Source organism: Phaeodactylum tricornutum, chromosome 5 (genome assembly GCF_000150955.2).
Source record: "Phaeodactylum tricornutum CCAP 1055/1 chromosome 5, whole genome shotgun sequence".
NCBI lineage: Eukaryota > Bacillariophyta > Bacillariophyceae > Surirellales > Neidiaceae > Phaeodactylum > Phaeodactylum tricornutum.
Window position 1 is genome coordinate 256982 of NC_011673.1, and position 21279 is coordinate 278260.

Sequence of the window (21279 nt, forward strand, 5' to 3'; positions counted from 1 at the left end):
TCACTGCTAAGTCTGAGCACAATTGCAGGAACGGTATCATACGAGAGGAAGGCTGCCTAAATACACGTCTAACTGTAAACGAAGCGAAAATGCAAGATAATTGCTAATGCTTTAGTCACGGGTGTGTGCTTGGTTGACGGCAACACCATTCAGCTTTCCGTATCCCAGACTTTCGAGCAAGTCTCGTGTGTCCGGATCAATTTGAATAGTCTCTTGTTCCAAGGCGGAAACTTCCGGAACGAAGTCCAATCGTCGTTCACGTTCTTCCTCCTGTAGCTTCAGCGAAATACCACGGACGGGTCCCTTGGCAATACGGCGCATCAGATGCGTTGTGTATCCAGCGATCTTGTTGCGCATGCGCTTGGAAGGCAGAATAGCTACATCATCAATGATACGCTTGTTGGTGTGGAAGTCCACGGTCAGGCGGGGATAGTACTTCTCCACGATCGTCCGAGCGGACTTCTTTACGGTCTTAGTTCGGACACCCTGTAAACGAGAATAGAAGAGTCAGGAAACGACTATCAGAGTTTTGTACCAGCACTTTCTCGGCCGCATGAGAGGAACTCAGATATACACAGTAAGTGGTTCGTGGTGCACTAGCTCTGGGAAGATGAAACTTCCTGGGCCATTACTGGTGCGTTTTGCCTCCAGCAGAGTTCCAAATCTATTTATTCTTCTCTAAGACACTCTACAGTCATCGTCCATACGAATCCGTACCATTTTACTTCAGGTCTCGGTCGAGGCAGCTACAACAATAGGCTGTTGAAGGGAACATGAACCCACTTCGTTCAACCTCCGTGATAGCATGAGGCGCAATTCGACAGCTCCAAGTTTAGTAAAGCGAAACAAGGTAACTTGGTCGAATTAGTCAAGAGAAGTACAAACACCAATATGGGATACTGCTAAACTCTCGACATGGAATATTGCTAACGCTAGATTTCCTCTCGTTTGCGGAATCGACAGGAATGCTGGGACGTCATCAATATCCCCAGACAGTCGTATGTCGCATCTGATCCGACAAAATGCAAACGTGACCAGTTCACGTTTCGTCCGGGAGCATGGATTGATGGACCGAGGGCCGCTCCGTAGCGAGAATAAGAAACAAACCCATCAGGAATACGAATGATTGCGACGTATTATGCAATGGCTTCTTTATCGAGCGGAAAAATCATTGAAACAGACCAGCTGTATTCCGAGAAGACTTTGTCGTGGCTTAAGCAAGCACTTGAGCTTATACAGAAGAATGTCTCCGTCAATCAGCGAACAATAGAAGGCTACGCCTCGACTTACCTGAGCAGGTATGCGGATGACTCGGAGGATGAACTTGTAGACGAGGATGAATCAAGATCGTCGTGCTCTTCTGAAGACGAATCTAGTGGCGATGCGAAAGGCAATAATATAGGAGACCCCGATGCGCACTGTTCCACTTCGGCGACCAGTACGGAACTCTCTTCCGAAAGGCGTTTCACGCACAGGAAGAAAACAATCACCGATGATCGGCAACGTACGAATTTGGTACGAAAGCATGTTGAATCGTTGAATAAGTTTCTCTTTCCCATCATTGATCCAAAGTATACGGTTCTAAGTCTACCAGCGGCCTTGCTTCCCAAGGAAGAGTTTCAAAGCAACAACGCTCTGAAAGCTTGCCAATTGTATTTGAAGCTCGCTTCAGATTTGGCTGCGAAGCGAAAGACGATAGTCGTTCTCTTTCTACGATCGGGACGTTTCGCCGGTGCCGTCTTTCAAGGTCGAGATTGTCTTGCACATCGTGTCTTGACGCGGTACACTGTTCGCAAAGGTCAAGGAAAGGCGCAATCGTCGCAAGACTCCCAGCGCAGGGCAAAGTCTATGGGATCGCAGCTGCGACGCGCTGGTGAACAATCCCTCCGAGAAGACATGTCGGCCACAGTCAAGGAGTGGAAGGTGCACTTCGACAATGCCGCATTGGTGATGGTATCATGTCCTAAGACAATGAGAAAGAGCTTGTTCGACAGTGTGGAAGTCGTCCTGTCCCGTGATGATGCTCGTGTACGGCGAGTACCGCTCGATTTGGGCCGACCAACGTTCGAAAATGTTTCCTTGATTTACGAAAGTCTATTGACGGTTCAGGTAAGAGAAGTAAATGAGCCAGTTTTGAAACCGAAGATGTATGTTGAGGTAGAAGGAGCAGAGAAGAAAGAGACCACGCCAGCCAACACAAGTTGCCCCGATTCTTCGGAGGGAAAGGAAGATGACGATTTAGCGATACCATTGACGGCGCTACATGTAGCGGCCAAGACTGGATGTGCACAGGTTCTGAAAGATCTGCTTGCGGATGACTGCACGGACATAAATCTATTAGCCGGTCCAGATTTGATGACGCCATTGCACTATGCGGCAGATTCGACCCTTTCTGACAATGTGGCGGCTCATTCTGCTGCTGAGTGCATAACGGTCTTGCTAATAGAAGGAAAAGCTAATCCAGGCTTGGTCGACATACGGCATAGACCCCCGTACTTCTTGGCTTCTCAAGACAAAGTCCGTGATGCCTTTCGCATGGCCCGTGCAAGACTGGGCGAATCATTTTGTGCCTGGGATGATGACGCAAAGGTAGGCCCGCCGCTCGCCGAGTCGGACTTGAAATTACGAAAGGAAAAAGAGGCCGAGAAACGACGAAAAAAGAAAATCAAACAAAAAGAAAAGAAAGCCAAAGAACGCGTTGAGACAGAAGCGTTCGCCAAACATAAGGAAGAAGAAGAAATTCGATTGCAAGAGGAGAAAGAAGCCAAACGGATACGGGATGGTCTGGAGTCGAAGGCTAGCTCCGCAACCAACGTGTGTGACTTTTGTCAGACGGTCTGTTCCGGTCGTCGCAGAAGCCAAATGCTCAAACGTCTCGACTACTCCTATTGTAGTTCCGAGTGCGTACAAAAGCACAAGCGTGAATTGATTGCAGCTGCGGCTCTATCTAGATTCGTTGGCTAGTTTAAAAGTTTTTCTGATTAATACTCAATTTGATTGTGATCACAAGGAATGCCGGCTAGTTCACACGATAGCCTCCAGAGTTGCGTTCGCTTCTCTTGGCTGATAGACTCTTCAGAAATGGCACAGGGGCAAAATTCTTTTCCGTATATAGCTTTTGCACCTTTTGTAGAATTGGAATCCCTCCAAAATTCACCACCTCGCCTGCCCGACATATCGGCCAGTACCATGAATACTAACGCACCGGCACCCCATTCGACGGTTTTCTCTTTCATGAGCACATGTTTATTTTGTACAAACGTGCCTGAGTCGCCCGAATAACATTGGTGGCGAAAGAGACCCGACGTGGTCATGAGTCCGGGCGAAAAACAGTTCGCCACTATACCTCTGGGTTGCAAAATGCGGTTCAACTCGAGACAATAGGCAACGTTGCAGACCTTAGATAATGTGTAACATTGCTTGAAGTGAAACTCACTGTCGTCAATCATACTGAACTCCTTTTTTGCGCTTCCGCTTTCGTCATCAATCATCCCATCAAAGTTTAGAGTCTGCCCAACATGAAGACCGCTGGTTGCCACGACAACGCGACCTCCAGGGTTCAGCAAATCAAGAACACAGTTCCCAACTAGAAATGGCGTCAAATAGTTTGTCTGGAACGTAACTTCCAGGTTGTCGACGGTAAATTCAGGTTCTGAACCCTGTGGTACCAGCACCGCAGCATTCAGACAGAGTACATCGATGCCATTCATGGCCCACTTTTCCACCCGATATGTTTCTTTCAGCTTGGCGCGCAATTCAGCTTCAAATGGTTTGACACTGTTCAATGAGCAGTGATCGCATGCAAGGGCTATAACATTTTCTTCGTGGCCTTCATCTTTGGGTAATACGGTGATTACTTCGTTCCGTGCAATGTCGGCTTTTGCTTGAGTCCGGCCGACGAGGATAATGCGATTTAATGGGTTAATCCTAGCAAGGAGTTTCGCAGCGTAGATACCGATACCACTTTAAGGAAAAAGGCAGCAAAGATCCGTCAGTACAAGCTTGAGCAAGCGGCACGTAGGTGTGTCGACTGACCGTTCACGTACCTTGTGGCTCCCGTAATGAGAATTGTGAGACCCGATGTGTTCGTCCGTGTGCTTTTCAATCGCGTTGCTAGTTGATCCAGCGTTTCCATCGTATTTCTCTGTCACAACAACAAGTACCAGCGAGATTTACAAACTATACCATCACTCTCCACCTTCAACTCTATTTAATGATACAATTGAATTCGTACTCTCTTTTCTATGTTTTTAGTTCCGTTACACTGACTCTCCATCTTGCGCCAGCCTTCGATACCGAGAACGAAGAAAACAAAACCAACACACTGGGTTTGCATCATCGGCATCCCCACATCATTCTCATTGTCTGACGCAGCGCAGGGATATATGTCAGATGGTTTTGTGCTTTGATCTATGAATGTGAATACCGGTTGAATCTATTTTTACGCTGATTGGTCACTTCATTCACAAACTTAATCCCAAGATGACGTGGGTCTTGTGATCGAGGCGGTAGCTCGGACGCAACAGCTTTTCTCTCCAATTACCTCCACCTCTCTCAAAGCGATCAAAATTAACAGCAAAACGAAACAACTATTCCAACAGGACACGCTTTACAGCTAGATTCAAAACCAGGCAATGGTCGGAGATTAGCTTGATCACGATCTATTTACAGAATTGAGCAAACTCACATCGAAGGAAGATGAATCTCCCCACGATTTCCTCTCTAGTGCACATCTTGGGTTGATGAATAAGGAGCACAAGCACAGCCTCGCGAAGGCGACTGCTTTGAGTATCAAGCTTGCAGGAAAGTCAAATGCAGAAAGACGAGCTCTTTATCAAATTCAACCTACCAATGGCAGGCCAACAAAATAGCAGGTGGTCATCACAACACCATATACTCAGGGAGGGTCCAGGGAGAAAATGAATTGCCCCCAGGAGAACAAGCAACGACGCCATGCCTTTTCCCTTGGACCTCTCAAATTATGGGCTACATCGACTTTCTAGTTGTTCGTTCTTTGATCACACAAAGCACGAAACGCATCGTAGTCTTGCAGAACGTCCACAAAAATCGAGCGACATAGAAGCCTGTGTGGTACACGCTTGATAAAACTATTGCATTGCTGGAAGATCAAAATGAACCTTACGAGATGACAGTTAAAAGCTGAAAATAGTAGCGCAAGAATCAGGACACGGTGAGAACAATACTGTTAACATTTTCGGGCATTAACTGTAAAATATAGTTTTGTGAAATAACCATGCAATTTACTGTGAATAGCTCACTGTCAAGACAGGTATTTGGAAGAACAATAGCAGAGGATACATGGAGAACGGGTCTTTGATAATTTATAGTGATTACCCAACATGTATAGTATACGTACATCACTTCGTAGGTTTCCTTTGCAGGTGCAAGGAGTATATCACGACGTCACTCCGAGGCTGAATGAAATTCATTGGGAATACAAGCTGTAAATTACCACACTCTTTGCGGGAAAGTAAAATCTGGGATGATATTCCTTGGGAATGAAGTTGCTCTTGAAACAGCTGGAATGTGCTTTGATTTCGTATTGTCGTAGCAAAGATCGCAGTCTTTTCATGAGGGCTCGAGGTAGTCGCTGTTAGGAAATACCAAATTGTTCGAACCAAGGGACTAAGAATTGCTTTGTCGTACACTACATCAGCAGCAATAAGAGTATCGCCTTGGATCAGGTGGTCCGCACTAGGAACCAGCAGCGGGTTTACAGCAGCTTCGGGATTCAGATTTTCGTCAATGCCATTTCCAAACTCTCCCCATTCGAGGTATCCAGACGAGATAACACTTTGCGGCTCCTCCTTCGGTCTTTTCTGTCGCAACCAAGGTTCGTTGATTGCCACATTATGTTTCATATTGTCAAGCGAAGCCTGGGTAAAGTCAGTACAGTGGACATGCGAAGCCTTGCAACAGCCCGCAGCGACGAGCCCAGTCACCGCAGTTCCTGCACCTAGCTCCACGACCTTGCGACCTGCCAGAAGTCCCCCACACTGGACAAAGAACTCTGAAAGGACAGCGCCGGCTTCCCACATTCGTAACGCCACGTCGTTGTGTTGCGGGAAAATTCGAATGCGCAGGGGTATTTCGTGACGCAATCTTTGTATTCGAAAAGAAACATGGCAGCATTCGTTTGCGTCGGGAAAGGAATTGCGGATGCTCAATCCCTTCAAGAGCAACTGCATAAGGGCTTCTGATTCGGTGCGATCCTCACCGACGACGACGGAAATAAACTTGAGCAGAAGGCGCTGTAGGTACCGCTTCGAGGGACCCATTTCGTCCTCGTATAAAATGTTTACCATGGAGCCAAAGATTTCTTGTACAGCGACAGTTGTGCCCGCACATGAATCTTCTTTCAAGCTAGGATGCTCTTGTCTAAAGGCTTCTAAAACTAGATCAGACGGTGCCATTGCCGATACCAAATCGACGGCGCGAACGGCGAGCAATCGATGATCATCCCCGGCAAGGAGACTCATTGTCTTTTAGCCAAAGATTTGCGTTTCTCGCCAAGCTTATACGATAAAGTGAAGCGTCACACAATTCGATAGCGACTTGGAAGCCGCATACATGAGAATTAGCGCTCTAGAGTCAGCAGAAAGAAGTGCTCCGACGGTTGTCACTGTCTTCCCTATTCATTTGGTTTGGATGATATTTCCGAGACATTTGTTTTTATTAGCTTCCGAACGTCACTCCTCATTGTGGATTGACAGTATAGGACTTTCCAATGTTGTGTATATAGGGAAAACTCAATCAACGGGAGGCCAATACTGCAGGAACAGACGTATCCCGTAAAGTCATTCACGTTTGGGCATCTTGCCGGACGACCATCAAAATTCTTGGTCGAAAACACGAGCAAAGAAACAACAATGGACGAAGCACATCCAATCCTTTGCGGCATTCAAGAACGAATGTTTTCATAGAGGCGACACGTGTTTTGGATAATGCATCGCATATCGCTGAAAAGAAAAAGCTCGGAATTTTCTATTCTGTTAACAAGGAGAAGTAACGACTCATGCTTTCGTACCAACCACCTTAGCAACCTCAACTTTGCTACTTTCTCGCTCACGCGGATCTGTCAAAACCGAATCCTGGAAGGCTACTTTCAAGCTACGAAATCTTCCCAGCGAACTCTCAGAACGTATCAGTCGTCTTCTTACGCATCACTAGGCTTGCATGAGGATAGCCATCACTCGAATGCAGAGGACGTGATCGGTGTTAGTTTCGGCAATTTGCCTCAACAAGGTGCCGATGCCGTCGAAAATAGCAAATTCAAATTTCGAGCAAAAAATAGAGCTAGCCAAAGTATGACAGAACAGATACCAAAGTCAATTGAAGAGATCATTGTGTTTCACGAAACTCTTCACAATAGTCACTTGCGAATACATTGGACCAAGGAGCGAGAGTCTCTCTTGCGGCGGGAGCGACGGAAGCTGGGGACGACGAATCAACCAGCTGAAGAATCGATGGATAGATTTCAATCTACTGGCTCGATTCTGACTCACGCAACAGAACACGAAGAGGAGTCTCCACAGGTTTCTTTACTACCGGACCCTTCACTCTCGACAACGTTTGTCCCTCTTACAAAAAAGGAACCACCTGGAGACGAGAAATGCGATAATTCCTTCTCTCATCAAGCTCTGAGCAAAAGCGACGCCTCTTTTGATGGCTTGTACGACTTGGAGACGATCGCTTTTTTAGACTCCCTTGTTTCGTTTCGAGACGAAAATGAATACGACGGAAATCTCTCTTCGATGGCAGTCAAGCCTTCGTTGATTGGTAGAACAAGCGTTTCGAATGTCTGGCCACAGAAGAGGAATTTGTCTCCAGAAAGCTCACAGCCAGCTAAAAGAAAGAGTATTGAGCAGCATGAGCCTTTTGTTGCTAGCGCGAATATTACAAGTAAGCCGGTTTCCCCCAATGTAGCCGCTCAAGATGCTCGAGTGGAAGCTTCCCTCCTTCCCGAAACTGGGTCTATCATTAACAATGATGAAGGGACTGGGAAGCAGTTTCCTAAATTTTCTGACGACGAGACTCCATCATTAAATTTGCTATCTACCCAGCAAGAAATGCTGTTTGCTGCAGTGTCACTTTTACGCGCAACTAGCGACCGAGAATGGAAACGCTTTGACCAATTTGTCGAATCAGATGATGAGGATGCAGATTCTGCCATCGATAATGCGAATGAGAATCTTCGAGATGATACTATTTCATTCAATTCGATTGATGACAGCGCTAAAGCAAAAGACAAATATCTACGTGGGTCGATAGAGAGCTACTCGATTGACGATATCACTGAGGATGTCCTCTTAGGAAACTTGATGTTGTCTACATTGGAATACAATTTGCTTTTAGCAAATTTGGCACTGTCGCCAACACATTCCACAGACGATGCTTTTAGTTTACTCATGCGTCTATATCGACATGTGACGAAGCTGAGCGAAATGGGTGTAGGTGCATGCACTCCTGACGGTCTCACATATGAAATTCTTATTTTGACTTTTGGTCGAAGACTACAAGCATACGCTGCAGGAATGGATTTAATAAAGGAGATGATGGATACTTCTCGATTTACCCCCCGAGCACTGCTTGCAGCCTTTGAACTTTGCCGCCAGCGATCAGATTTGAATCTCACTAAGGAGATCCTCCAACAAGCAATCTCAGACGAATCTAGATCTTTTCCAATTCCAAACAGTGTGTATTCCACCTATCTCAGCATGTTGAAACCAGAAGATGCAACCGAAGAGGCTTTGCAGGTGTTGCAAACCTGTTTAAAAGTAAGTGTGTTACCAAAAAAAACATGTAGAAGTTCGCTGCAGTCAGGCTTGCTAACGTGCCTTTGATTTGAAAGGAAAACAAGCGTACGAAGGATAAATATGTCGACGAAGTTTTCAAGACAGCAATAGAGTGGCCTCATCGAAACACTAAGGGGACGACAACCGATAGTACTGCTTTCCTTGGCCACATTATAAATCTATTACAGGAAGAGGCCATATACCGACCAAGCATTCACGTTTGGACAAAGCTTGTCCACACTTTATGCTGGGGATCGCATCAAAATGAGAAGAGGAGAAATCTTTTAGGAAATGTTTTTCGATTTCTTCTGTCTAAATGGACCGACTTCGTTCCAGATGCTCGGTTGCGCCGAATTGGATTGGATCTGAGTCAGCAGATTCCTGATCCCAAAATGGCTCACGATTTGATTCAAACTGTCTTGAAGCACGAAGTGTTGAAGCAGCGTCACACTTCGGCCTCTAGAAGGAGCTCCGGGGAGCAAATACGACACGGCACATCAGCTAGCTCCTTGCTCTTATCACCGACAGAGGATGAACGAAACAGGGGAAAGAATAGTTTCCGCGGGTACTCCGTGCCGTCGGCAGATGTGACGAAGGCGATGGAAATTTGCGCTCGCTGTGACGAAATGGACAAATGCGAATCTATCCTTAAAAAGATTGACAACCTTGGTTATGCAGTCGATCCGGCCCTCCATAGTACATTGTATAGTATGGTCCTGAAAGGATATGCCAAAACCGGAAACACAACAGCCGTGGTTCGACTGTTGTCACACATGCGGGTATCTGGGATGAAATTGAGGTAAGCTTCTGAAAACCAAGACGCTTAGGGCACCTATGTAAACGTCGAAAGCACTCTCACCATTATATCTTTATGTTTAACAGTGATGAGTTGTATGGCACTGCAATCCATTGCTACGCCGTTTCAAACCAGGCTGAAGAAGCGTGTGCGCTATTGGAATGTATGAAGTCAAATTCGTTCAATGACGGCGTAAGTCCAGGTGATGCTTGCTACAACGCACTAATTCTTGCGTACATCCAAGGTGAAGAATGGGACGCTGCGTTATCAATCTTTGCCGAAATGAAAAATTTGGGAATTTCTCCTGATCCAACTACGTCACATGGCCTACTGTTGGCGTTCTTCAAATCAGGTGGGCTCTCGAGCGCAGCAGAGTTTGTCACCACTCTGCTATCGACGAAGGCTGGTATCAACGGACAGACATGCACTCTTGCTCTTCGCTTCTTTATTCCTGAGCTACAAGCCTGCTCTGATACAGCTTCCATGCGCAAAAAGCTCCGCGAACTCGGTATGGTAAGTTCTCGGGATGAGGATGCTATATTGTTAGACTTAGCACGTTCTGTGCGCGTCGCAGAGCTGGAGGAAGGTCGGAGTATTTCAAAAAGTCTTCCTGAGGAAGTATTGAAAAGCCGTCGAAAGGAGGCATGGGGAGCTGTACTACAATACTTGGTGAATTATTCCGAATCGGATTCACAACAAATCGCAAATGCGCGAAAACTTAAAGTCACAGTCAAGAGTAATACACTAAATTAGTGGTATTCGACAGGATATGATTTGGCCTTTGGCCTTACACTAACTATGTTGGGCAGAGTAATTTGCAGCACCGGATTGGTCGCCGAGCTATGCATCCCATTGCCGCAACAGACCCTGTATATTTTCCATCTCGCTTGTAGATTGTTTTCGCTATCTACTTGCTCCTTCAGGGAAAGAACGTTCAGCTAAATGTGTAAGAGCAAACACTGATCTGTAGCGAACATATTGTTGTTGTTTACTCACGAGGTGAGAATGGCTTTTGAAAATCAATCAGAGCACGATCTCCTTGCTTTTACGCTGCATCTGTAAAAGGCATGCGTATTTTCTTCTTCAGCCACAACCATATCCTTCCCAAGTTTTAACCATATCCTTCCCAAGTTTTCGCATGGACTCCCATTGGAATTTGGGTGCATCCAGGGCTTGCAGCGTCTTTGAAAAACTTTCGTTTGTTGGCAAAACCAATCAATATCTGGCCGAGTGAACGTCCTTCGTTTGAATCGCTACGCATGTGGCGAACCCTGACAATACGTTCCTTTGGCTCACACCAAAATTAGGCGCTCAAAGACGGCTGGGAAGCACTAAGTGCATCGGTGATATGGCTGCTAGTGAGCTGGACGAGCGCCTGCAAGCCTATGTTGGGAGAGGGGCGATTCAGAAGATAGGCACATTTCTTATTGATATCCAGCAAGCGGTATGGGCGCCCGCCAACGTGATACAGACCTGATGCTGGTGCTTTTGAAGATCCCTATATAATGGACTGGACACGCCTGACGCAATACACCGCGCGAATAAAGGCCATACTCATGACCTTCTGTCTTGAAAGCCGCTGATCAGATAGATTACAGTATCGTTTTTTGAAAAAAAGTAAAAAATAGGGTGGCAGGCGTCTACGACCTCCGCTTTCCGAGGTCGTAAAGTACAGCCATGTTCAGCCTCCTGTGTATCCCGTTATCGTATTTAACAACGACAGGTTGATGCGGAATAGATCCTCCAAAGTAGGCAGGCCAAGGTAAAGGTGTGTCTTTGCAATGGACTTCTGTCGGGAAGTCACTGACACAGACTTACTGTCAGTGACGGTCCAGGCCATCACAGTTGTCCCGTTTGCGACTTCGGTGACGTCAGAGTTCGTGTCTTCTCCCGGGACCCGACGATATTATAATGAGCTGTTTCGAAGAGGGCGACGAGGCCGACACGCATCATTTCAATTCTGCGAAACATCAGTGTGATGGACGCATTCCTTCTGTTTCACTCTTCGTTACTTCTTTTTTTGTACATACCCTCTCCCATCGTTCCGACTGCTCCCATCAACTGCAGTCAACACATACACGATCACGCTTGTCATCCGCACAGCTGCCTTGGGTCTCTTTGTAATATGTATGCAGGAGCATCTAGAATAGAGGTATTTGGCTCATTCTGGCTAGTCCTCTGGGCTTGGACTTTCTTTCACAGGAGCGTCTCGGCCTTTTCGATTAGTCCTTCTCGACACCCGTTATCTCTGAGTACTGCGCACTGGAAGTCCTCTCCAAGATCTGCTACAGCCCCACCCCGGATGTCGCTCCGCACAATTGACTCACAGTTTGCGTCTGGCCATTCCGAGGATCTGACCGAAAACGATCCGAACTCTGGCGACGCCGACACAACACGTTTGGGAAATCTCCGAGTGCCGTCTATAGGCATTGGCACTATTTCCTGGTCTAGCAACAACCGTGAGTCTGAAGGAGACGGGAGGACCACACATGATAGGAAAAGACGAACCTACTTTCTCACCTTACCCTTCCCCTCATCCTATGCTGCGTTGCTTAGTTTTGCATTTGGAGAACATCGAGCTTCAGAAACTCGTGACCACTGCTTATGAATCCAATGCTGCTTTCTTCGATACGGCCGAACGCTATGGATCGCACTACAAGACGGCCATGGGTATGGGTTGGGGTGAAACGGAGAAAATGACCAGGATGCTTCTGGACCGCATTCCTCCGAAGGAAAAAGCGGAACGCATAACACCGGTCATCGCGACTAAATTCACGCCGTCACCGTGGAGAACGAGCGTGCAAAGTGTAGTAGAAGCCTGTGAACAATCACGGGAACGTTTGGGGGTGGAGCAGATTGATCTATACCAACTGCACATGCCAGATATTGTGCAGCCTTTTCGCTTCTTCGGCAAGGAGGATAATAAGGATGCTATTTATTGGGATGGATTGGCGGAATGCTATCACCGTGGGCTCGTAAAGAACGTGGGTGTATGCAACTACGGACCAACATTGGTTACGCGATGTCAAGAGGCACTGGCGAAACGAGGTGTTCCGCTGGCTTCCAATCAGATTGCCTTTTCCTTAATGGGCCGCCACAACGGTGCTCAAGAAACTCTAGACAAGTGCAACGAAATGGGAGTCAAAGTGCTTGCTTTCTTTCCTTTTGCTATGGGTCTCTTGACAGGAAAGTATTCCTCAAATGATCTGTCCAAAATTCCGTTGAAGGAATCACCTATTTTGAGCTTGGCTGAAAGTAAGAAGACGAAACTCGAGGAGATAGACCTGAAACGTTATGCCGAAGGCGATGGTATCAATGTTCCCACTGGAGGCATTGCTCCACTATTGATGGCAATGGAACAAATTTCAAAAGTACGGAATAAATCGGTCGCACAGGTGGCTCTGAATTACATTATTTGCAAAGGGGCAATTCCGATCCCGGGAGCTCGAACAAACGCTCAAGTCTTCGACAACATTGGAGCCATGGGATGGCGTTTGACCAATACGGAAGTAGCATTGCTGGAGCAAACTGCCGACTCTCTCGGATTTGGTTTTGAAGGGGCAGGTTTCAAGCGAACTAGCGAAAAATTTGTTGGCTATGGTGTCGAAAAGTGGCGACTAGATTGAAGAAAACTCTCCCCTCGCAATCTTTATACTATACGCAGAGGAAAAGGGGTCCGGAAATCTCAATTGCTCGCTTTTAGATAAGGGTAGCATTGTAAAGACACTGTATAAAACTGATTCTTCTTCAGAGTAAGCTGATCCCGCAGTTTCCCGATACGTTCAATGGTTGTGATGCAGTATGGCTGCGACTGTAGTTGACAGCGAACATCAAAATCACGTTTACATTTGGGAAAAATGATATTGCCAAACTCTAGATTCCTTTGGATAACGGTCGCGCCAGGACCAGTCCTGAGTGCCACGCAATCAATCCTCGTGGTGCATGATAGTGATGACATCATCATTCACAAATATTGGTACGGAACGAGAATTTCCTGTTAGCGTCTCCACACAAGCTAAACATACCAAAAACCAAAAGGGTTCTGTTATCGAAGAACTCGTTGTGACGATCCTCTCGGCTGTTTGCGTTTGATCCATCCAAACCGTTTCATTTCTCTCTCGGGCGTAAACTTGCGATATAGGACAGACTACTTATCACGACCATGACGGAAAAGAACGACGTCATCGAAGATATTATCGAAAAGGCAAAGCCGATTTTCGGCAACATGACCTTCGGGGCCGTAATGGGTTACTGCAGTGGTATCGCCCTGCAGAAGGTAGGCAAGGCGCTTGCTGTAATAGTGGGAATCGGCTTTGTTGGTCTCCAAACTGCTGCTTCCATGGGCTACATTGTTGTTGACTGGGAGAAAATTCGGGTCAGCGTCGTAAGCTCCATTGATCAGAACAAGGACGGATTCTTCACCGCAGACGACGCCAAAATTTTCTGGCAAAAGTTCAAGAAGCTTATGGTCCACCGAGTTCCTTCGGCTGGAGGATTCAGTCTAGGTTTTTTATACGGAGTGCGAAGTGGTTAAGTCTATTGCGTCGATTCACTGCGGTATAACATGGGCCATGCCGGGGACACGTAGCTTCTTCCAGCAGTTGCCTTGGACGCTTTCACATGTATTTTTCAAGTTCTCGCGTAGTTTTCAAGCTATACTTGCTTTTAAAACGTGTTTACACAAGTAATCTTCGCCATGCTTCTCAGGGGTCAACTTACGATATGGACATTTCTAGGGCTTTCACTGTTCAGTTTCGCCTTGATATATCATTTGCTAAAACGTGAAAGCTCATCTAGATTCATCATAATGCCTCCTTGCGTGTCGAAAAGTACGTCCCGGACTGTTGGTGAAGCTTCGCCTATCGAATTACAGTCTCATTTTGTCCGCACTGCAACATTAGAACTTGCAGCGATTGTTGCTACTATTGTAGTGCTGTCACGGTTCTTGTGCCATATGAGATTCTTGTGAAGTTTCTTTGGGAGCCGAAGGGGATTGGACAATTGCATTAGGCGGAGCAGCTTGTGCAAGCGGAGTAGCTTGTGTGGGAGTGGCAGTCGCCAAACCGGAGAGTGAAGTGGCTGTTTTGGTAGGAACCTCTCCACTTCCTGATGTATCCATTGGTGTTGGCCCGGCCACCGACTGTTCCTTGAGCTTGACAGGAATCTGTCTTCCTCGCGACGCACCATATCCTGGCTGGGTCGTCGTGGACTGCTTCTTTTTGGGCGCTTCCGGCGCCTTGTGGGTCATCCTGCGATACACTTGCGCTCCACTCACCACATCGTATGTTCTCGCCGTCAGCTGATGCTGCTTCGGCGGTAGTAGGATTCCGGAATAGCAATGCGATGGGATTGGCGGAAGGGGCACTCTGTTCAACTGCTGGGAAACTAAATTAAGCTTTGGCAGCTGCGTCGAAGTGGCAATAGGATGGTCGGCTCTCATCTCGGAAGCGAGCAACAAATCGGCCCGAGAAACATCCGCACGATTTACGGTATACGCATAATCTTGCGCATCGGCAATTAACTCCTGTGCAAAGCGTCTGGCCTGTTCTAAAAGGCAAGCGAGGGCCTGCGGCGTCACATCTGCCCGTGTCATACCGTGATGGGCCAACGCTGCTTCCACAACCTGAACTTGCTCCGGCAGTATTCCCGCCTTTGGCGCCATAGTGCTGGCTTCTTGGACTACCGGTAGCACATCTTCAATACGATACCATAAGGGATCAGATCGGCGAGCTGCTGCTTGTGCTCGCTGGTACGCTAGATCGTGACTAGCAGCTCGAGCATCATTCAAAATTGTTTGATTCGACGCGACACTCGATTTCGTTGGAGGCTTTCGCTTTCGAGCCGGCTTTTTCGGTTTCGCCTGCGTACCAGCACCAGACGCCTTAACCGGTTTCTTCTTTTTCGTTGCTGTTTTCGCCGCGGAAGCCACAGGAGTTGCAGCTGCAGCAGGCGACGGTGCTCCAGCTGTGGTCGGTGCCACTGGAGCTGCAACCATTCGTCCAAATTTAAAGTGCACGAGAAGTCTTTTCTATTGCCGTAATCCGTTCTTGTTCCTCCTTTTGCAGATATCGACAGCAAAGTAGGAAACAGCGTGAACGCAACGGAAACCTCCGAATTGGGAGACCATTTCCGTACGCTCTACTTTTTTGGAGCAGCAATTTCGGCATAGGTAACAGAAGCTGCTAATCTGGTTGCTGTGCTTTTCTAACGTTCCAATCAGAAGGTGTGAGAAACGTTTATGCCCCGAAAACAAGTGGATCGAAAGACTGACAGTGAGAAAGGCCCACTGTCAGCGACATAGCAGAAGACAACACGACCTAGCTAGCTGTGCCTTGGAAGCATATTTAATTGTCAATCGACAATCTCTATCATCCTATTTATTCTAGCGATCCCCTTTTGCCCAAACTTTTATCCACTTTTTAGAACTCATCTTTGAGCTTCTGCAATCAGTTCTTCAACTGCACGACTTCTCCCAATCTTTGACGCAACAGACTTTCGGCATAGAACCAGCGCACCGAGCCTGCGTCTGGCGCCATTTGTCCCAGATGGACACGCCGTGAACGTACTGATCAGACTTACGCGATCCGGAAGTACTTTCAAGCTTTCAAGATTATAGACCGGGAGATGTAAGGACATGGTGGCTCCCTCGCCCAAAGAAATTTCCTTGCGAAAAAATTGCTCCCAACTCACACTGACAGACGATGTCATGTTCCAACCAAACTGTGGCAGCGGACTCGCCTTACCGACATCGTGGCGAGTCAACCTTGCCAGTGAATGTTGTATAAGACTGGCGCTTACGTAGTCTTTCGCAGTGTAAGGGATTGCATGTATATAATTACCGGCGTCGCAATTTCCAACCGCACAACCATCTAGACGCCCTCTTAAATTTACGAGTAGCAGTCCAATCGAAGCGCCATTCAATTTGTAAAACCACGACGACAATACCGAGTTCTTGGACACCACGGTCGCGAGACTAGCTGCGTCAAATGCACTCTTTCGTCGCGCTTTTGTATCAAGCAACCATTCCTCGTCAACGAAGAAGATTTTGTACACTACTGGGTCGTCGGTGTTTTCATGAAAGTTGACAAGCGGACGCCGGATAGCATCTCTCAAATAGTTAGCTTCGAGCTTACCGAACGTTTCTTCGACGACCTTTTGAAAATTTTCCGGGCGAATGGGATTCAGCGACTCGAGCTTTGCATCTTCGTCCAACATGTTCAGCAACTTGTAGTATGTGAAGGCGTCACCGCATATGTGGGACATAGACACCACCAGAGCAAAACGATCATTTGGTGCTACGGAATCAGGAATTATAGACACCTTCCAGAGCGGCTTGTTTTTGCCAATGAGTTGTTCGTTTGGTTGAACGACAGCGTCCAATGCGGCCATCAATTTCCCATAGTCTTCGTAGGGAGTTTCAGGAGTGCCACCCCGACAAAGAGGAATAATAAACGGCTCGTAAACGTGAAAGTACCCAGGTGGTCTATCGGAACCAGTCGGGTCGTAGTAAAGCTTGAGCCTATACTGATCGTCACGATCTAAAATCAACAAGCCTCCGAGCCAAGGATTAAGACTTAAAATCGTTTCTACTCTCGCTTTCAAAGATTTCACTATGTTTGTGTATGATCCCTCGAAGAACGTAACGGTAACAATTGGCAGCTCAAACACAGAAAGCTCTCGTTCAACATCCAGCAAGGAGCAAGCTACCTTTCCGGCTACCGTAACGTCCGGATCCAAACGAGCAGCTTTCTCTAGCTCATTTCTCTTATACGCTACGTAAGCTGCTCCCACAGCGACCAAAAAGGGCATAGTTGTGCTTGTAAGACCTCTGGCATTAGAATGCCGAACCCTGCACCTTTGCTGACGCAAGTGCAATCGGTGCCCAAGACGTCGGGATTGTCGTAATTGCTAGTCGAAGTGGAGCGGTGGTCGCCATGCGCAATCGCTTTTCCTGCATACTGTTTATATAAAAATATGTATAATCGAAAGCCCTATTGGACAGTAAAAAAGGGTTATGTAATCACTACCGTAAGCATCGATGATAACCTTTTTTTCTTTACGTAGCGGAAGCAAGAGAGTGGGAACGTTCTACGAATTTGAGCAACGTTTCGTCGAGCTCCGATAGCGAACGAATTCGAGTGGCAACCTTTTCCTTGGCATGTTCGGCCATTTTCGCTCTTTCAACTATATCAGCTGCGGATGCCGTGGACCAGGACGGCATGCTCCGTATGTCCTTCAAACGAGAAGCGGCAGATTCAATGGTTTGATCGTCCGGACAAAACCATACTGCAAAGGCGCCACACCCGGCGCTGGCTCCCACATCATTAGCCAAGCAATCGCCCACGTGACACCACAAGAGCTCCTCTGACGATTGATCCCGGAATGTTGCATTGTAGAGTGCCAACGCCGCTTCGTAAATTCCTAAATGGGGTTTGCGATCAGGAAACACGTTGCTATCTTCTCCACTAACGCAAAACTCAAAATAGGGGGCCAGTGTATCCTTCATTGCTAGTGGATCGCCCCGACCATTTGTAATGGCGGCAATGCAGACACCTGGAAAACGTGCCCGAACCGATTGTAACATAGGAATTACGTCTGGAAATAGATAGCGTTCCGCTGCCGCGTGTCGTTCCTCCAGCCACACGTTGAATAATTCGTCTATCGCTTTTTCCTCAATCAGTATTGGCCCTCGCGTATCGCCTTGAGAAAGTTGACACTGTATAACCTCCCGGATCGCCATTTTGCGCAAGACGGTATAAGTCACGGGCTGGGTCAGTCTTTTTCGAATCCGCCGCGTCGTTTCCAAAAACCCGTCCACCGAGATTGCGTACCCCAAGGCATTCATGGCTGCAATCATGACTGTGTTGGCTTCGTTCACAACCTGACTCGTTGGAAAAAGAGTGTCGTCGAGATCAAACGAAAGCAAGAAACGTGCTCCTACAATACTGTCGTCGTGCCCGGTGTCAATATCATGCAGTCGTACAGAGGGAAAAGACGGGGCAATAGATTGCCTCATTGAAACAAAGCCTTGTACTGTGCGCGTCGTAGAACACCAAATCACGAGAGCGCAACTCCAAAGTAATATTGCCGAGAAGGGTTGTGACTGAATGTTACTGCCAGAAAAACCTCTTCGCGTTAGCTTCGAGCCGACGTCTGTTTTCTTCGGCGCGACATTCCTTGTAAGCCTTGAAAAAGGGCTGACATACATTCTTGTCGTGTAAATTATCCTGAATGCACTGCAAGGAGTTTCCGTGTTCGGTGGCACAATCTGTTTGGAGCTTGCTCGAAGATGTGTTGGTGGAAGCGGAACGGTGATCGGAATGGCTGTCGTCGTTGCGGCCTGGTGGCATTCTAGCGGTAAGGCTTTTATTTCGAGATGAAGATACGTTGGCGTTTGGAAACAGAAAGAACTTTTGGCGTTCGTAGGAGAAAGAGACGATGGCCAGGGAAGAAATGGGCTAACAACTCACAGAGAGAAAAAACGTGGTGTAAAAAGGGGACGGAGGGTCGAGGGCCTCCCTACTGGTAGTTGTACGCCATGGTCGTCTGTTCTTCTTTCCTACTCGACTGAGGATATGCATGTTTCGACCAAGCCAAGGCCGCACGCTGGGCAGAGTCGTACGAAACTCCCGGTGCGTATGCCAGCACCGATCAGCCGAAAGGAACAGCTTGCTTGTTTTCCAATTGCCATAGTCGAGAATATCCAGGTTATCTTGGACTGACGTCACATATATATCTTGGCTCGTGACGGAAGCCAAAACCCAACATCATCGGTCCCAGCGTACGTGTCAGTCTCCCGGACCAAGGAACAAATTTTCGTTCCAGGATCAGCTCCGCTCGTGATATTAGGAGAAATGGAGTCTGTACTTACAACAGTTTATGGACAGCAGGACCGCCGGGACTTCTGACACATCCGAAGTTTCGAGCTTTTATTTATAAAGAATATTTCAATCGTATGGAATTTCCATTCACGAGGTTCATTGTAGTTCGTGCGGAATTTAAGGAAACAATATGATTGGTTGGTTACAGAAGAATTGCCTGGATCACCGCTTGTTCGTTCGTGTTCGTGAAGTCATGGAGCAGTCGTAGCTGTGCTGCGGCCTGGCCTTTCTGGTTGGTAAATCTTGTACAGGTTCGCTCGTGCAAAAGTTTGCCTATAGCTGTGCGCACGCAGTATGGTCCGAAAGCAAAGGGAAAACGGACACGAACCAAAAACAAATTTCACATCTGCACATCGGCTCTGCTACAGATTATTCCTTTCACAGCAAAGCACAACACAAAGAAAACAACACAATCAGATACAATGAGCACCGACCATGATGAAAAGATTGTAGAAGACATTCCTCAGATGAGGAGTGTAGCCATGATGTCTCCGGTGCCAATGGTCCCACTAGCGAGATCCATCGCAACGCCAAAGGCGCAACTTATCTCCTCTGCCCGATTCGTGGAGAAGAAAGAAATTATTTCTCCGTCCCCGACTGGCTGGGAACTTGCCGTAACCGATCCTCTTCCGGCAATCTATATGCTAGAGCGAACGCACACGTATGTTTCCAACGCAGGAGCGAAGGAAGTTGCCAATCGTATCGCCAATAGCTTGCGACTGCAGTCCATTGCAGCAACATTTTCTACCAAGGAGGTATGTTACCGGATATACGGACAGACGCTCTACACGAATCAAAAAGACGTCCACTAGATCCAATTCGCATTTCGGTCCTGTCGGTACACGTCCTTTTATTAAACCCCTTTTCCTTTGTTTCGCATTCAGGCTCTCGCAACTGCCGAAACAAGTAACCAGGTTGTGTTTACGATTCGGCTTTGGTCCCACAAGAAGCAAGTACTTGTAGAACTCCAGCGTGTCTCGGGATGCTGCTTTTTCTATCAGCAAACCGTGAAGGCTCTCTTCCGCGCGGCAAAGGGTGAACCCGAACGCCGATTGAGCTACAACTATTCCATCCCCGATTGCGTACCGCAAGAATCACCAGAGGAGACTAAACAATGTGTCCAGGAAGGAATAGACTGCGCATCAGCCCTCCTAAAGAAAGAAGGTCGCTTCGACTCCCACGCACTTGCTATGGAAAGCCTAGTCCATATTACCAACGCTACCAAGTGTCGGACATTTGCAGCCCATTGCATTCTCTGTGGCGATTTCCTTTCCACTCTTATTTGCCTGGTGGAAGCATCTCGTATGGAGCGCCCTGGAACTGCGATGCAGGGGCTTTCCTCAATGGAAGAAGAGCACTTTCGTGTGATGCACCGCCATGCACTCGCCGTGCTCGCAAATTGTCTTTCAGCGCTTGACGATTCGGGGGAGCTTGCGCACGTGCTAAAGCAGCAGCCTGAACTTTCTTCGACGACATTCTTGCTCGCACTTCTAGACGACGTCGAAAACGCTACTGACCGGCCCCACGACGCATGTCAAGCGACACGATGTTTGTGTGCGCTGGTACAGACTTGCAGTGACACCAAGTCACGAATCGTTGGGGAGCTTGGTGGATTGCCGGCCTTGGAAGCCGCCCACAGTCAAGGCATCTGCCGGAATGCATACCTGGAAACGGAATGTCAAAAGCTTAAACTACATTTGTAAGATTTTAATCACTAATTTTGCACAACACTCAAAGACGATGTTTTCCATTTACGTTACATACGCACTGATTGGCCACTGGATGA

The 21279-nt window shown here is 47.4% G+C and overlaps 11 protein-coding genes across 11 annotated transcripts; 5 read left to right on the plus strand and 6 right to left on the minus strand.

Annotated features, from left to right (window-relative positions):
* Positions 1-85: 85 nt before the first annotated feature.
* On the minus strand, positions 86-762 carry PHATRDRAFT_19314 (predicted protein). The gene is made up of 2 exons (XM_002178925.1): positions 718-762; positions 86-486 (listed from the first exon to the last, which is right to left on the minus strand). The coding sequence occupies exons 1-2, from the start codon at positions 718-720 to the stop codon at positions 112-114; spliced, it is 378 nt and encodes a 125-aa protein (XP_002178961.1). The 5' UTR covers positions 721-762; the 3' UTR covers positions 86-111.
* Positions 763-1111: 349 nt separating this feature from the next.
* Positions 1112-2964, plus strand: PHATRDRAFT_44792 (predicted protein; the record flags this gene model as incomplete). The annotated part of the gene is made up of 1 exon (XM_002178701.1): positions 1112-2964. The coding sequence occupies exon 1, from the start codon at positions 1123-1125 to the stop codon at positions 2962-2964; it is 1842 nt and encodes a 613-aa protein (XP_002178737.1). The 5' UTR covers positions 1112-1122.
* Positions 2965-2981: 17 nt separating this feature from the next.
* Positions 2982-4135, minus strand: PHATRDRAFT_34307 (predicted protein; the record flags this gene model as incomplete). The annotated part of the gene is made up of 2 exons (XM_002178926.1): positions 2982-3927; positions 4047-4135. The coding sequence occupies 2 exons, from the start codon at positions 4133-4135 to the stop codon at positions 2982-2984; spliced, it is 1035 nt and encodes a 344-aa protein (XP_002178962.1).
* A 1189-nt stretch (positions 4136-5324) lies between these two features.
* Positions 5325-6549, minus strand: PHATRDRAFT_44793 (predicted protein). The gene has a single exon (XM_002178927.1). The coding sequence runs from the start codon at positions 6498-6500 to the stop codon at positions 5379-5381; it is 1122 nt and encodes a 373-aa protein (XP_002178963.1). The 5' UTR covers positions 6501-6549; the 3' UTR covers positions 5325-5378.
* Positions 6550-6957: 408 nt separating this feature from the next.
* PHATRDRAFT_44794 (predicted protein) lies at positions 6958-10237 on the plus strand (the record flags this gene model as incomplete). Its single annotated transcript, XM_002178702.1, has 4 exons — positions 6958-8798; positions 9005-9615; positions 9699-10125; positions 10187-10237. Exons 1-4 carry the CDS (start codon positions 6966-6968, stop codon positions 10235-10237), a joined length of 2922 nt encoding a protein of 973 aa, XP_002178738.1. The 5' UTR covers positions 6958-6965.
* A 1915-nt stretch (positions 10238-12152) lies between these two features.
* On the plus strand, positions 12153-13145 carry PHATRDRAFT_11273 (aldehyde reductase; the record flags this gene model as incomplete). The annotated part of the gene is made up of 2 exons (XM_002178703.1): positions 12153-12867; positions 12943-13145. Coding segments are annotated over 2 exons (918 nt in total), but the record flags the coding sequence as incomplete, so codon positions are not given.
* Positions 13146-13683: 538 nt separating this feature from the next.
* On the plus strand, positions 13684-14314 carry PHATRDRAFT_44796 (predicted protein). Its single transcript, XM_002178704.1, has one exon. The coding sequence runs from the start codon at positions 13775-13777 to the stop codon at positions 14144-14146; it is 372 nt and encodes a 123-aa protein (XP_002178740.1). The 5' UTR covers positions 13684-13774; the 3' UTR covers positions 14147-14314.
* A 234-nt stretch (positions 14315-14548) lies between these two features.
* PHATRDRAFT_44797 (predicted protein) lies at positions 14549-15710 on the minus strand (the record flags this gene model as incomplete). Its single annotated transcript, XM_002178928.1, has 1 exon — positions 14549-15710. Exon 1 carries the CDS (start codon positions 15605-15607, stop codon positions 14549-14551), a length of 1059 nt encoding a protein of 352 aa, XP_002178964.1. The 5' UTR covers positions 15608-15710.
* Positions 15711-15958: 248 nt separating this feature from the next.
* Positions 15959-17506, minus strand: PHATRDRAFT_44798 (predicted protein). Its single transcript, XM_002178929.1, has one exon. The coding sequence runs from the start codon at positions 17419-17421 to the stop codon at positions 16039-16041; it is 1383 nt and encodes a 460-aa protein (XP_002178965.1). The 5' UTR covers positions 17422-17506; the 3' UTR covers positions 15959-16038.
* A 152-nt stretch (positions 17507-17658) lies between these two features.
* PHATRDRAFT_44799 (predicted protein) lies at positions 17659-18962 on the minus strand (the record flags this gene model as incomplete). The annotated part of the gene is made up of 2 exons (XM_002178930.1): positions 17659-18645; positions 18815-18962. The coding sequence occupies 2 exons, from the start codon at positions 18960-18962 to the stop codon at positions 17669-17671; spliced, it is 1125 nt and encodes a 374-aa protein (XP_002178966.1). The 3' UTR covers positions 17659-17668.
* An 876-nt stretch (positions 18963-19838) lies between these two features.
* On the plus strand, positions 19839-21226 carry PHATRDRAFT_44800 (predicted protein). Its single transcript, XM_002178705.1, has 2 exons — positions 19839-20248; positions 20378-21226. Exons 1-2 carry the CDS (start codon positions 19916-19918, stop codon positions 21194-21196), a joined length of 1152 nt encoding a protein of 383 aa, XP_002178741.1. The 5' UTR covers positions 19839-19915; the 3' UTR covers positions 21197-21226.
* The last annotated feature ends 53 nt before the right edge of the window (positions 21227-21279 follow it).